At 41.5% G+C, this 15900-nt stretch overlaps 1 protein-coding gene across 3 annotated transcripts in view; it reads right to left on the bottom strand.

Moving 5' to 3' along the window:
• Positions 1–262: 262 nt before the first annotated feature.
• tns1a (tensin 1a) overlaps positions 263–15900 on the bottom strand; it is a 320369-nt gene continuing 304731 nt past the window's right edge. For all 3 annotated transcript variants that reach the window (XM_077199181.1, XM_077199182.1, XM_077199179.1), the window contains 13 exons: positions 15537–15620; positions 11693–11840; positions 10631–11274; positions 10437–10526; positions 9557–9685; positions 9379–9474; positions 9139–9216; positions 8890–8961; positions 8764–8793; positions 7783–7951; positions 7625–7693; positions 2276–2305; positions 263–2184 (listed from right to left, as the gene is read on the bottom strand). In XM_077199181.1, the coding sequence (XP_077055296.1) occupies positions 2043–2184; positions 2276–2305; positions 7625–7693; positions 7783–7951; positions 8764–8793; positions 8890–8961; positions 9139–9216; positions 9379–9474; positions 9557–9685; positions 10437–10526; positions 10631–11274; positions 11693–11840; positions 15537–15620 (1781 nt within the window). In that variant the 3' untranslated portion in view covers positions 263–2042. The remainder of the gene's footprint in view (positions 2185–2275; positions 2306–7624; positions 7694–7782; positions 7952–8763; positions 8794–8889; positions 8962–9138; positions 9217–9378; positions 9475–9556; positions 9686–10436; positions 10527–10630; positions 11275–11692; positions 11841–15536; positions 15621–15900) is intronic.

Raw genomic sequence — 15900 nt, 5'->3', positions numbered from 1 at the left:
TCAAAGTCGAGTCGCAATTCATCTTTGATTATGTCAAGTTGAGTTGCAACAAGTCATCAAATTTGGGAATCAAGTCCTAGTCATGCGACTCGAGTCCAAAACCCTGTTATTAGTAAGCTACTAAACTGCATTGTAATTCCACAAAATTACAGCATAACTTTCCGTTTAATCACAATACACTGGATTTTTCTATCAATGTATTTAAACATGGTCAGCATTCACCAACCCCAAAATTCATGAAAATAGATACAACTAAAAGTTGTTCACTTTATGATTTTAGTTTTTATTTTCAACTGCACATGATGACCATTTGAAAATAGACAAAATGACTGTAAACTCCACAGTTCCTCGCACTTCATCCATGATCACTCTCCTTAAAACAATGGAACATTGCAGTTGCAGCTAGAACTCACTTTGAAAAACAGTAAAACCTTACATTAATTATTAAACACTGCTAACCCATTTTAACTGCTTTGACTTTCTACCAATGGCGTACTTAACTCAGAGTTTACTTGTACCGTCATTGCCTCTTGTTATAGAGAAATCTATAACAAAACATCCTATCAATTAATTTAGATAATTTATTATATTCAATCTCTTTTGCCCCATCTATGATTATAAAGCACTTAATGATGGTGAACAGAGAAGGAACATCCTATAACAACCTAGTTACTGACAGGATGGACAGTGCATTACATGAAATTCCATTTTCTTATGGCAAACACATTACATTGCCTCTTTTACATTTCCATAGACAACTGCAAATAACTGACCTCCCTTTGACCAATAACATAATCCATATCAATTGCAGGAGGTGTTTGATTCACACAAATAATGGCAGCACTCATGGCAAATTTATATGTGTATTGGTGTTTTTTTTAATCTAAAATACTCTTTTCTCAATTTCTTTCACATTCATGCCTTTTCATTCTAAAACACCTAACAATGACACAGTGTACACATTCAAATAAAGACAAAAACTGTAACATACATTTTACATCAAGAGCTTCTCAAAACCTGATTTTGACATTTTAGCTAAATAATTCATTTTTTATCTTTTAAGTAGAGTTTTTTCTTTTCTGTAGACTACACACTATTTTAAATATTAGTTATGAGTAATACTGCAACAAAAATAAATATTCAATAAATGTCATGGTTTGTCATAATACATTTTTGACAAGTACAAAATGGACTTACCCATGCACTCAAATAGTATGCAACAAAATGTTGTTGTATATTTGTCACTGACTGGGGCAAAGCTGTGAATGGGATGTTGAGCACAGTTCAGAAAAAAGCTAAACATCTACAGTACTACCACAGCCAGGACATTGTGGGTAGAGCCAGTGGGATCTTTACTATCCATATGGATAACTCAGCAGAAAGTTTCCAGTGACTGCAGTGTAGTTGCTAGTTCCATGTCCACAGGCAAGTGTAGAAAGTCTTTTTATGGTAATCAATTTGGCAAGCCTGGGGGCAAGGTGATTTTTTTTTTTTGTCATTTTTTGGACCACTCCCCCCCCCCTTTTCTGAGTAACAGCAGAGCAAACTAAAGTCTTCTAAATTCAGAGAAAAGGACTTATCTACATGCAAAATCTTCATACTTTTCATATGAGGACACAGAAAGAGTTTTTGACTTGTCTGGTCTTATCTTTTTTATTTTTCCTCTTCTTTTTTTCTACCTTTGGTTGTTCAATCACAATAATGTTATTTTTATCGAAATATTTTTTTGTAAAGTTCTGCCTCCTGATAAAGGCCAGAGGGACTATCTTTTTCACTGCCATATACACTTACTACCTTAACCCTGGCACACTCTTAATCTGCTTTTCAGCAAGATCTTTACTAAAAAAACAGCATAATTTTCAATCTTCATAAAGAAGAAAGAGTAAGAGCCTAACCCCCAAAGTTATTCAACAAAAATAAAGTAATACAGTATGTAAAAAGAATAATCCACTCTGGAAAAATAAGATACGAATAACCAAATCCTCTTTGGTGAGAAAATTCAGACTCGTATGGAGAAATCAAGATGGTTGCTGGGCAGGCACTCAAGGTTTCTGAGTGTTCAGCATGACGTTGGAGACAAAACGGATAATGTCTGAAGCAGGTTGGTCTGGTTCCAGCTCAGCAAACAGGTGACTCACATTATCAGTTGTGCTGCCTTGTTTTCGAGCCACAAACCCAAACAGTCTGCATTATAAACCAGAGTAAATATTTGTTAGAGCAATATATTTCTCTCTTTAATCAAATTTTTGACAATGATTCAAAGTGGCATACTCACTTTGCTACCCCACCCTCTGCTTTGTTCCACCTGTAAGAAATCGTCTCAGGTTACTATTGTAACCATAGTTCCCTGAGAACAGGGAACGAGACGGTGCGTCCATCGACGCCATGGGAACGCCCCCAGCGTGACTGCGTCTGAAGCATCTATGTCAACTAGTCCAATGGAAAGAATGAGCGTCACGGGCGGGTGACGTCATGACCAGGATATGATAAAAGCACATCCGGTGCAAACCGGCATTAGCTTCGAAAATTGCCGAAGCAAGCCGATCACAGGGATGCAGGAAGTATGGCAGGGTGACGCATCGTCTCGTTCCCTGTTCTCAGGGAACTATGGTTACAATAGTAACCTGAGACGTTCCCTTACGAAGGGAACTCAACGATGCGTCCATCGACGCCATGGGAACGAGAATACCCAAAGCGCCAGACTTTCAAATGCCTGAGTGTCAGCCTGTTGTCACACTGCACCAAGCACCTGGGATCCTGGGGCAGCATCCAGGTCCAAGCTGTAAAACCTCATGAATGTGAGCGGTGAGGACCAGCCCGCCGCATCACAAACGTCTTGGAGAGAACTCCAGATAATACGCTTAGAAGCCATACTCCTAGTGGAATGAGCCCTGACCACCAAATGGTTGGCCAGAAGACTCACAAGCAAGAAGAATAGTCTCGACTATCTATATGCTCAATAGGTTGGATTTTCTCGACAGAGAAGTCCGATGAACATAAGTGTCCAGTGCTCGCACTGGCACAAGAGGTTCAGCTTTTCCTGGTCCGAAAAATGGGGGAGGACAGAAACCTGCAGCACAATAGGCCTCGGAATAATGGTAGGCACCTTTGGAACATATCCATGTTTCGGGTAAGATTGCCTTGGCCATCCCGGTGCACTCAAGGCAGGTGGGGACCGAAAGGGCCTGAAGGTCTGACTCTTATAGGGACGAAATAGCTAGCAGAAAATAGTCTTAAAAGAAAGGAACTTCTCTGAGACCAAATCTAAGGGCTCGAAGGGAGCCCCAGGTAGGCCTTCTAGAACTATTGCAAGGTCCCAAGCCAGCACCTTAGTGCAAGTTGCATGCCTCAGCCTCAAAGTGCCACGAAGGAAACGAGTGATCAGGGGGTCTCGACCCAAAAATGTACTACCCACCAGGGCGTGGAAAGCCGCAATGGCCGCCACACATATTATACCTTAAGCGTGGAAGGACATAGACCTGATACAAAGCGTTCTTGCAGAAACTCGAATACTGTGTTTACTGAACAGTTAACCGGATCCCACTGACGCTGGTAACACCAAGAAGTGAAAAACTCTCGAAATAGTGAATATAGTTTCCTCGTAGCGGGAGCTCTGGAGCTTAGAATGGTCTAAACAACCTCGGTTGAGAGACCACTCTCTATGAGTTGGGCCCCCTCAGAGGCCAAACCCACAGTTCCCAAATCCCCTGCCGGGGGTGCAATATTGCATCCCCTGCCTGAGACAGAAGGTCTCTCCTGATCGGGACCTCCAAGGGAGGTCCGTCGAGGAGAAAAATTAGGTCCGCAAACCAAATTCAGCTCGGCCAGGGTGGTGCTACTAAATAGGCTTATTCCATCCTGGCGGATTCACTCCAGAACTCCTGGGAGCAGAGCAACGGAGGGAAATGCGTACAGACGTAGCCTCGGCCACGTCTGCACCATAGCATCCAGCCCCGAGGGGACTGGTTGAGTGAGGGATAACCAGAGTGGACAGTGCGTCGTATGCTGAGACGAGAACAAATCCACTTCTGCCTGGCCGTAAAACTCCCATATTTGCTCCACCGCCTCGGGGTGGAGTCCCCTGGCCTCAGCCCCTGCCTCGACAGGGTGTCTGCTCCAATATTCTGGCCCCCCCCGGAATATACACTGCCCTCAGACAGCGTAATTTCTTGAGGGACCAAAATAAGAGGCCACCAACGTGTTGTCTGTGGGTCAAGAACCAGAGTTTCCTCCATATAACCAAGGCGCGGGGATACTGCCGCGTGATCTTGATCGTAAGGAGTGGGTTTCCCCTCAGGGAGAACCCTCTGGTCCTGAGCCACCTCTGTAAAGGTCTCACGTACAGCAGGTCAAAGGGTATCACATTGGACGCTGCTGCCCTGAGGCCTAACAGTCACTGTTCCAGAACAACACATGATGGCCCCTCAGGTCTGGGAGGAGATGTCTCAACGCATTGAAGACGACCATCATCTCTAGGCAATTCATGTGCCAAGAGAGATGATGACTCCTCCACAAGCCCTGAGCTGAGCGGCCTTCCAATACCGCTCCCCAGCCGGTGAGGGAAGCATCTGTCGAGATCACAACTCGATGGCAAAGAGCTCCCAACACCGGACCCTGGGTTAAGAACCAGTGTTTCCTCCATATAACCAAGGTGCGGAGACACCGCCGCGTGATCTTGATCATACGAAGTGGGTTTCCCCTCGGGGAGAACCCTCTGGTCCTGAGCCACCACTGTAAAGGTCTCATGTACAGCAGGCCAAAAGTTAGCCCGTTGAACGCTGCTGTCACAAGACCCAACAGTCTCTCTAACTGTTTTACAGTGCGTGACTGGCCTAGCCTCAGCTCTTTTGTGGCTGTTAGGATAGCAGCTACACGAACGGGCGACAGAGTGGCCCGCATCGTCACTGAATCCCATACCACACCAAGGAAAGTGGTTCTCTGTACTGGAGAAAGCACACTCTTCTTGGCATTGAGCCTCAACCCCAACATCTGCATAGGAGCGAGAACGACACCTCGGTGCCGAACCGCTAACTGTTCTGATTCCGCTAGAATCAGCCAGTCATCTATGCAATTCAGAATGCATATGCACTGCAGCCTGGCGGGGCCAGAGCTGCGTCTACACGCTTCGTGAATGTGCGGGGTGATAGAGCTAGACCGAAAGGAAGTGCCTGATACTGGTGTTCTTTGCCCCAAAGAAAACCTCAGGAACCTCCTGTGCTGAGGGAGGATGGAGATATGGAAGTATGCGTCTTTTAGATCTATCGTGACAAACCAGTCCTCGGATCTGATTTGAGTCACGATCTGTTTGAGTGTCAGCATTTTGGAATTGAGTTCCAGCACCAAACACTCCAACAGACCAAGATCTAGTATGTGACGCAGCTCTCCATCCTTTTTTGGAACAATGAGATAACGACTGTAAAGACCCGACGCAATGCAACCAAACTGGATTCTGTATCCTTTCTCTACAATCTGCAGGACCCAATGAGAAATATTCGGCAGAAGCTTCCACGCTGCCAGAAAATTTACTAAGGGAACCAGCCTCTCGAGGCTGGTCTCTGGTGTTATCGAGACAGCCAATTCCGGAGCCTGAAACATAATGGCAGGAACTACCTGAACTGGCCGCTCTAAGGCCCCCCTCAGAGGGCGCGAAACCGATGCTGTGCCGCAGCATAGCATCAGCGACTCGCTGGAGACCGCTGCGCCCTGAAGCACCGAGGGTGGCAGGGTTGGCAGAACGGTCTCGTGAGGACCCCGAAATGGAACGGGCACCGTAAAATGAGGTGTACACCGCTCCACTTCGGTCGGGGCTGTCCTCACAGGCCTGATGCGTGAACATCAGGACCTTTTTTTCTTTTGAGCCGCAGCCTTCTCAGCGTGAAGAACGGTCCTCGGATCCGGCTTCTGCTTTGAAGGCTTTGGCTGCTGTGTTGTGTATGAGAAACTAGACGGCTGGAGCTGCTCACGCCCAGCAGCCCCAGGGGGTTGGACATAGCGAGGGAGAGATTATCTTGTATCTTTCTCTATGATTCCCATCAAATTGAGCCAGAGGTGTCTCTCAGTGACCACAAGGGCTGCCATCCCTGAGAGATAAATCTGTGGCCCTACGGAGTTCTCAAACCCCATCGGGCCAAACTCCCTCACTTCTGTCCAAATACCGCAGCAGGTCAGCCTGATATGCTTGTAGCACTGCTATGGTGTGCAAGCAGGCCCATGCTAGACCCACTGCCATATATGCTTTTCCCACTAGATTAAAAAATAGTTTTCTTTAATGGTTTAGTGAGAGAAGCCGACGCCTTCAGGTACAATACTGAACCGGGAGACAGATAGCTCGCAAGCGTCTGTTCTACCCGGGGTATTGCCCCATAGCCATACCCTCTTAACCCCCAAATATCTGAATATACATGAATGTGGGGGCTAAAAGACAAGAGGAGTAAGGCTTTTTCCATGATCTAGACAGCTCGCTGTGCAGATCGGGAAAAATGGAAGGCCCCGTGATGGAGGTGGAAAAACAGAGGGAAGGAAACTCGTTTAATCTATTTTATTTTTAGGACGAGTGCCCCCTTATTTCTGCTGGCCATAAATATTTAATTTATCTACAGCCTTAGTAAACACTTCCACCAGCTTATTATTTTTATATATATTTTTTATATATATTCACTTTATTTTATATATAATATATAAACTATCATATATATATATATATATAGGCTATATATATTTCTCATACGCTGGGGAAAGAGATGGCAAATTCACTTCCCCCATGATTGTGTCACTTTCAATGCCCAGCATATCTACCTCCTCGGAGGTAGAGCACTGAAGCATTGATTTCTCTCTCTCCCCGGGCGGAAGAGACCGCAGCGCGGGCTTCCGAGACCGGCGAGAGAGCACTGGATCCCTCGTGGAAAGGGAGGAGATAAGATCCGCGGACCCGTCTCCAACCCCGTAAAGAGATCCTATTCGCGATCCACAGGAATGCATTCTCCGCGCTGCCTCGGCAGACGCGGGACCTGTCACCCTGAGAATTGCGAGCCCGGCCACTTTCCTCGAAAAGTGACAGGCGGGAGCGGAGCATGCGAAGCGAAAGCTTCTCACAATGTTGGCAATCAGCCCCCTCGGAGGCTGATACCGCATGCTCTACTCCCAAACCCATCACACAAAGCTCGTGTGTGTCCCTACTCGTTAAATAGCGCGAGCAGGGAGAACACAGAGTTTGTGCAATTGTTTAGTTTCCATAAATATATATATCAGACAGACAACAGTAAATATAACAGACAGTTTGACACAGATCGCTTGCTGAGGCAACAGAAGCTAATGCCGGTTTGCACCGGATGTGCTTTTATCATATCCTGGTCATGACGTCACCCGCCCGTGACGCTCATTCTTTCCATTGGACTAGTTGACATAGATGCTTCAGACGCAGTCACGCTGGGGGCGTTCCCATGGCGTCGATGGACGCATCGTTGAGTTCCCTTCGTAAGGGAACAATGAACCAGAGGATCTCATTGAATTTAATGTCAAATATATTTCTGAAATGATGAAATGTACATGGATCATGCAGAAAAGACAACTAAAATATCTTACCAATGCAGAAAAGTCAACTAAAATATCTAACCAAAACACTCACTTTCTTTCTTGTGGGTCCAAATTGCAGTATGTTATGATGTGAATTGGGTAATGACGTCTGAAAAAAATCCTTCAAGGAAAAATAAGTTTGGTTATACAAAGGACACATGCTTGATTCAAGACAACAGTTTATAAATGAATCCTATTAAATCCACTCACTTCCTCTGATTGTCGGTGAGTGTGATGCCCTGTATGGACACTTTGAAATGGACAATGGTTGCCATAGGAGTAGATTTGGCAGCAAGCGTTTCAGTGATGGCTTTGGCCACAGCCTGAGGACCGGTCAGAGATTCCATATCCACAGAGTTTATGTACAAAACATTACATGCTAAGGGAAAAAGATAAAATAAGTGTAAAATAGAGGCTGAATCCTGAAACTTGTTTCTCTCAAACAACACCAAAACAGTATCATGCAAAAAAAAAAAAAAAAAATATATATATATATATATATATATATATATAAACTGAGGTAAAGGCAGAGGTGTAAAGTCCAGGATCAGAAAGTAAATGTCATCCTCAGTATTTTGTTCCAATCACCTGGATTTGCTAATTAGCACAGTATTTCAGCCAGGAGATAGAACTAATTAGTGAAATCAGCTGGTTGAGTTCATATGGCAATAAACATATGGCAGGGCTTTTACTTTCTGACCCCTGGACTTTACACCTCTGGGTGAAAGATACTAAATATAAACTCAGCAAAAATTTTTTTGCCAAACCACGTGTAACCATATGTCCCCCCAGAGGTGTTTGAGAACCTGCACGTTCCTTGGTGGAAGAGTGTGGTAACAACTCACTGCAAAAAATGACAAATCTAGTGCAATCCATTAGGATAAGATGCACTGTAGTACTTAAAGTGACTGATGGCCACACCAGACTGCTACACATTGGACTACTATTTTTGATATTAAGCTTTTTTTATTTTATTTTTATTTATTTAAATTGTTATTAACATTCTGTTTGTGTTTTAAATACAAAATCAATTCAGATGGCTGTGGTGGTTTGACAGTCAAGTCAGCTGCTATCCCCTTATTTCAGGACCGGTTTCAGGTGCACATGGTGAAAGTACTGTAGATGAAGTTCATAGCCAGCAGTTAATATAAAAATTGCATGCAAACCTAGGATATGATGTGCCATATTTACCATAAAAATCTTCAGTAGGTTTAGGAGGTCCTGAAGTGGTAGGAAATTGACAAAAATTAGGAGAAAAATAAGATATATAGAGAGCAATAAAGGAAGTGAAACAGAAACAGAAAGAGAGAGACTCACCTGCTCCCTGCTTTAATAAATCCATGGTTGAACAAGTTGGTGTTGCTAACTCTAAGGCCTCTTCATTTGGATCTGTTCACAAATAAAAGTAAGACACAAAGACTCAAAAACCAAAGACTGATTTGATGAAATACAAATTGACACCGAGTGAAAAAACAGCCAGTTTAGGGAACACAAACAATACCACCATCCACTGAGAAGAGGTCAATTACAGAGGCTGCAGGAATGGGGTGACAATGGCATGCTCACCTCTTGTAGGAATCATAAGCTTGCATGGAAGAGCCAGAGGTGTGATGGCATGTTGATATACGAGAGCAGACAGACACCCTGTAAAGACACACATAAACGCACAAAAAACAAGTTACAGTACACAAACAAGTTGATAGGTAGAGTACTACAGACATAGTATTCAAACCACTAAGGTACCAATTTAAGTCAGTGCAATGGACAGCAGACAGAAATACAAACTCTGTTGGAATTCATTATTACCGAAGTATGGTTCATTTGGACAACCCTTAAGTCTCACACCCTTGGCACTGGTTTCAATCAAGAAGTGTCGTACCAACTCATTTGTGATGTCTCCAACTTCAAGGTAAGAACAAAAGATAAATGAGGAGGAAGGTCTGTTCAGTGATGACTGAAATTATGACAAGCAGAGTTATTTTACCTTTCTTGTTCTGCTGCATCATTGGAGGGGGAGAGGCCACTTTCATGGCCAAACCATATGCTCCTCTGAACGAGTTACTGTCTCGAATGACAAATGCTCCTGGTTCACGATCTTTAAGAATACAAATGGCTGAAACATACAAATAAGAAAATGTGTCACCAGTCAGTTATACTTCCTGTAAAGGCAAAACACAGTAAACAAAAAATCTTCTGTAATGACAAAAATGGGGCTTTGACAGGGCTGGGCATTTCTAGTCCTTGAGATCCACTTCCCTGCAGAGTTTACCACCAATCCCAATCAATGTTTGTTGCGTTCAAATGCTTTGTTGTTTGAAAGAATTAGGAATCATGGAGGTTGCCAGATTCATACTTGCCTTTTTCTTGGGGAAATGTTATTTTAACACCATAAACCAGATGTTAGACCAACAGAAAGAAAAAAGAAAAACACAAATAGTATCTAATACATGTAAATTAATGTTGATAAGTGGAATGCTGCACTGTTAGAGTGTTTTTTTGTTTGTTGTTGTTGTAAATATCAATCAAAATGAAAAATCTCCCAAAACAATTATCAATAGGCTTAAATCAAACACTAGGAGTATTTAAATATTATACTTAATAAAATGTGCCTGATGGATATAACGAGAGTTTCCAATTAGTAATTACCACTTGAGAGGGCGTTCATGTCCAATTTCCGACTAGTAAACTCATATTTACGAAATTTCCAATAGCATGTGAAGGCAGCATTAGCTCTGCAGGCTCTGATCTCGAGAGCCGGAGTTGCCCACCCCTGAGTTTTGATATGGCCGCTCCTGTGACAGAAGGGTTTGGCTCCACTCTACACGGATTCAGAGAATATTGAAAACTGATATTAAATCTCTCACCTTGTTCCCTGGAGATTTCTGGTTTGTACCAATATTTGGATGTATCTTGTACAAATCTGATATTCAATCTAATATCTGGAGGTCCATCGGCTGAAAAGAATAAATGGTTTGCTGAATAGTTTATCAAATAAGAACACATCTGTTTATTTTAGTGATTTCATTTACATGGTTCCTAGCTGGATTTCTTATCTTACCATATATTGAGGTGATTTCAGGTCCTTGCAGTGGCAACTGTGTAGGAGTTGGAGCTTTCCTACTTTCTGTGCTGTCTGCTGGAAAACTTTCAGAATTTCCTGCAATGGATCCCGCTCTTATGTCCAGGGGCAAGAATAGTGAGGGGCTACAGGATTGCTCTAGGGAAAATGTGGGCGTAGGAGGTCCAGGCTGAACCATAGAAGTGGTGCTTTGCCTGGACTGTGCCCCATGTCTCTCATCTGGAGTGGCCTGGCCCCTAGATGGAGCTTTGTGATCTGGGCTAGAGGCAACTGGAGCAGGTGAGGGGTGACGGTCTAGCACAGGACTTGGCGGGATGAATTTGCCATTGCGACCCAAAAGAGGACTGTTGGGAGTGGATGGTTCACTGCTGCCACTGGCTGTTGGTATACGTCGCCCCAAAGCAGGGCTGCTCTGACCACCAAGCCTACGTTGAAGGGCAGGGCTTGGCGGTGTATTAGTGGCCACCGTACGGTGGAGTGTGTTGGGGCTTCCTGGAACATGATGAACACCCATGATGTTAACAGTGGCCTCATCAGGGTTAAGGTAAGTAAAGGTGTCTGGAAAGAGAGAAGCCCGGATGGGCTCAGATGGAAATGATGGAAAGGCAGGCTGACTGCCAAAACTGTTTGAAAATAAAAGAGATAAAAAGAGAAAGTGTTAGTACATAAAAGAAAATAGATACATTTCACCCAAACAAATAAAGACACATATTTGTTGTAGTGTAGTTGTTGAGGAACTATGTAATTAGAGATGCATTTTAGCACCTTGTTTAGAGTAAAAAAGACAAATTTGCTCACATCTCAGGCACATGTTAATGTTGTGATTAGTAATTAATGTTAATTCTTTATGATTAAGTCATAAATTTGTTATTACTTACTGATTAGTTAATATTGTTGCCATATTATTTAATAGTAGTAGCTGAAGTGTTAATGTAGCACTACCCATTTGTCCTGCAGTGCTTCCTATGACAGACCATTATTCTAATGTTTTACCATATTTTGGATTTGAAAAAGGGACGGTGGTCAGATAACAACATTTACCCATCAGAACAAGATTTGTTAACTGGCTGAGGTGGGTTGAAAGTGTGGGCAGGAGGAACTGGTCTTTCAAAAGCAGAGGAGTATGGATGCTGCAATGGAGAAATCAATCCTCCTCCTCGGACTCCAGTTCCCATGAAACCATGTGGCTCTATTAGAAAAACAAAAACATAAACAAGAAATATAACTTGGGAATACTAAAACAATATATATCTGTGAATAACTTTTACTGCCACTGTCTCAACATTATATGACACAAATTTGGGTAGTATGTGATTAAAGAGTCCAAAACAGTTGGCTTGTAACAAAATTCAAAATGGCAGATATAATGATGGGTAATATTGTATTAGGACTTGGTCTTGGATGACCAAAATAGCTGCCCGTAGGCTTTGCAAATATGGCCGCCGAGTGAACAGGGCATGAACAGGGCATTGTATAAATCAGGGGTAGCCAACCCTGCTCCTGGAGAGACAGTCCTGCAGAGTTTAAGTCTAATCAACCACTTACGAAAAAGAAGTATTCTTCAAGTTAATTTTATAAAGTACACTCAAGTAATGTTCAAGTATATTTTTAAGTATACTTTATGTAGTATATTAATATCAATGTATACTTGTAGTAAACTTGTAAGTGTACTATTTCAATATTGCTTGGGACTAAAGTGGCCCACTTTTAGTATATGTTTAAGTGTACTATAAGTGTAACAGTAGTAAACTTTAAGCACACAACTAGGTTTTTCATTTGTAATGCATCTGTACTACAAGGTAACTTAAAAGTATACTAGTAGTTTACTATTTTTATACAAGTAGTAAATTTTACTTATACTTATAATTTTTACTTATACTTTATTTATATATTATTTTTGCACTTGCAGTATACTACTATGCTCAAATGTAGATATCATTTATTTATACTTGAAAAATACCTTTAACTGTACTTTAACTAATTTTAAAAACATTTTATTAGCTTCATGCATCCTTTTTTATCAACACTTGAGTCTCGGTAAGTTTCAGAAAGAAATGCAACACTTTAAACGAAAAAGTTGAAAAAAATCACATTTTTGTCAAAGACTACGCCATGATCAGATTCAGAAAGATGATCAAAACACCGATGGAGTAGATCGAGTCCAACAACCCCATAACTTCACAGTCGTTTTCTCTTCATGGGTTCGACATTTCACTGCTAACATTAAGCAGTTTTGATTTACATGCTGTTTAATGTTTGATGATCACGTTATTTTACATTTGTGTGGCCAATCTTCTGTCACTTGTTTCCTACTGTCTACTGTATGCTAGTTTCAGCTTCTTCTTCTCCTGTATTTTGATCCTGAGATTATGTACTAGAAGATGTGTCATAGCACCCCCTACCTCATAACAGTGAAAACATAGATAGCTGGAAAATTCAGTCAAAGGTGGGGAAAGAGTAGAGTAGAATTAAAGTAACAACAGGTAGTTTTTTGCTCTCGGGCTCCCCCTACAGTTGGGAAACAGTATTGTCCTCTACTACTGTCGTAAACTGTCATCCTACATGCACGTGCATTTGTTGACAACCATGATAGCCCTGAACACTGTAGGAGGAGGTCACATGCAGGTGTCCCGTTTGCCTCTGTATCTAGCAATAATCGTAAATTACACAATCAAGTAACTTTACACATGTAACAAATGAGAAGCTATGAACTCAATGATAATATTATTATCTTCCTCCTTTGTTTGTACATGTTGAGTAGACTACACTTTTTAGGTCAAACATTTGCTATTTGCATTTCATCGATTGCAAAGTTCCAATCAGAACGAGAATGCTAAAAGAACGAGAATAGCGTTTACTAGCTACCATATTGATAATTCGCTACTCTACTGTCATTACTTCATTCATGAAGATAAACGGAGGATAAAATAGCTTCCATAACATAATCAGGCAGCCAAAAAAACAAAGAGATAGTATGCACGCAATATACTTTCTGGTCCAAAAGCATGACAGCCAAGTCAGCATCTGTCGGGAACCCCTCCTCCTCTTTCAGCTCACGCCAGCGAGAAAAAGCTGGCCCAATGTTGATCCTCGTTCTGCCTTTTATGCGATCACTTTCTCTTTTTCTCTTTTTGCTTTCCTCCGACAAAACCTTTGCTTTCTTTTTTCTCTGTGCTGCTTCGGCCATGACTGTATAAAATTTGGCTCGCACGTCCGACTTTAAGGAAGTGGGGGTGGTGGTGGAAGTGACGTATATGCCGTAAAGCAGTCGAATTATGTAGTTCTCTTTGTTCGCCGGTTACTACCAGTAACCCGAAGTTTAAAAGTACAATTAAAAACGCTACAGACCCCGTCAGGCTATGGCAGACGTGTCATTCAAACTATTGTAAGTCGATGTACCATCACAAGAGACTTGGAAATGTATTATGAAGGTTGAAAAGTTACCTGTTGTTACTTTAAAGTAAATTCCTATGTACACTACCAGTGGACTAGCCTACCCAAAAATGCAGATACACAGAATCAGAAACATATCTGTTTTATATCAATATTCTAATCAATATTTTCAAACAATTTAAGTTTCATAAGACTTTATATGAAAAACTATGTAAAAAAAGGATATTTAATAGGCTACTCGATCAAAAGAGTTAACACAACTACAAGCCAAATATATTTTGAATACTTAATTATATCTCGATCAAAAGATTGAGTACAAGTACAGGCCAAATATACTTGGACTTTTCTCTCAGTATAAGTACACTTAAGTGTATTTTAAAGTATATTTCTGAGAAGTACATAAAGTATATTTCTGAGATGTATATACAATGTAGACTGAAAGTATACTTTCTTATTTTTAGTTTAAAATAAGTATACTAATAGAACACTTGAATAAACTTATTTTTGTAAGGGAAACACACCTGAACATGATTCAGACAAGTGAGTCGGAGTAGGTTGAATCATTAAATATGTATTTTTCTTTTTGTTACACTTTATGCTGCCTTATTAGGACAAATGTAAGGTGTTTGAGCATGTTTATTTATCATTTAAATTTTATTGGGAAAAAACTTTCAGAGTCACCGATCAGAGTCCTTTGTCAAAATATTTGTACACTATAATACTGAAATACCATTTCAGTAGAACCTACATAAACAAGAAGGGTTTTCAGAAGTTAACAGGAGTGAATGTGTGCAGGAGGGAATGTGTAGCATTCTTGAGCATAAGGACATAATGCCATTGTATGGGCTTCCACTGTCATCTCAGAAAAAAATACTTTTACCTTCCATACCATCACTACAATCAGAATCTGACATCTGACATAAAAAAAGAAAGAGGGACAGCGATAATACTCTAATAAATCGGCGGCCCATTCGTTTAGTTTTGCTTAATTGGTGGCGCTGGGATCTTGGTGCTGGTGTAATGCATTGGACAGAAAAGGTCAGCGTATAGTTTTTTTGTTTTTTTTTAACAGACCGGCCAATGAAACATGTTGATCAGCTCCCCCTTTGGGCTCTGAGCGAGCGTGTAGTGTCAGTGTGTATGTGTCAAAATAGTCAGAGATGGAGAAGAAATGCAAGGAATGTGCAGAGAAATAGCGTCAAAAAAAAGAAACGGGCACTTTTAGTGTCTGGGTTATAAGGGGAAGAGAATATTAACAGTGTGAATGTGGTGAGAATGCAAAGCAGGAAGGCAGTGCAGAAATCAGCACTGCAGATAGATGAGATGTGTGGGGCAGAGGGGTATTTTTGATGTAATGATTAATAAACCAAGCAATGCACTTAATACAGTATTACAAAATTAGAAAATATAAAACTAGTATATAAAAATTTCCGTAATTCATCACATTAAAGAAAAGTTTACAGTGGACTATACTGGTTTTATAGGAGCTCACCTGAGCTGCTTTGTTGTACCAGAGCTTCTGCAGGGTTCTGGGCCTTCAGGCCTGTGGCTGGCAGAGTGGCCTGCCCAGAATGGCCTATTTAAACAAAAGGGGGAAAAGGCAGGGAAAAAAATACTTTGATTGTTAGGTTTAAGCTCTCCATCTCAAAAATGTTATACATATTTGAGGTAAATAATGTCAATAATTTAATCAGTAAGGAGGTGCCCTTGATTCATGAAAATGGCCAAACTCAGAAGCCACAAGTAAGACACGAGTCAAGCAGGGAAATATACAAGTGTTGAAAGTGGGAAAGTCACTTCAAGTTTTATAATAGGCTTCCCTTAAATCATTAGCTTTGCGTGAAGGAGCTAAACTA

The sequence above is a fragment of the Siphateles boraxobius genome, unplaced genomic scaffold, assembly GCF_051911475.1.
Source record: "Siphateles boraxobius isolate OS27281-9 unplaced genomic scaffold, OSU_SipBor_1 41, whole genome shotgun sequence".
NCBI classification, from domain to species: Eukaryota; Metazoa; Chordata; class Actinopteri; order Cypriniformes; family Leuciscidae; genus Siphateles; species Siphateles boraxobius.
This window is presented reverse-complemented; position numbering and strand designations above follow the sequence as displayed.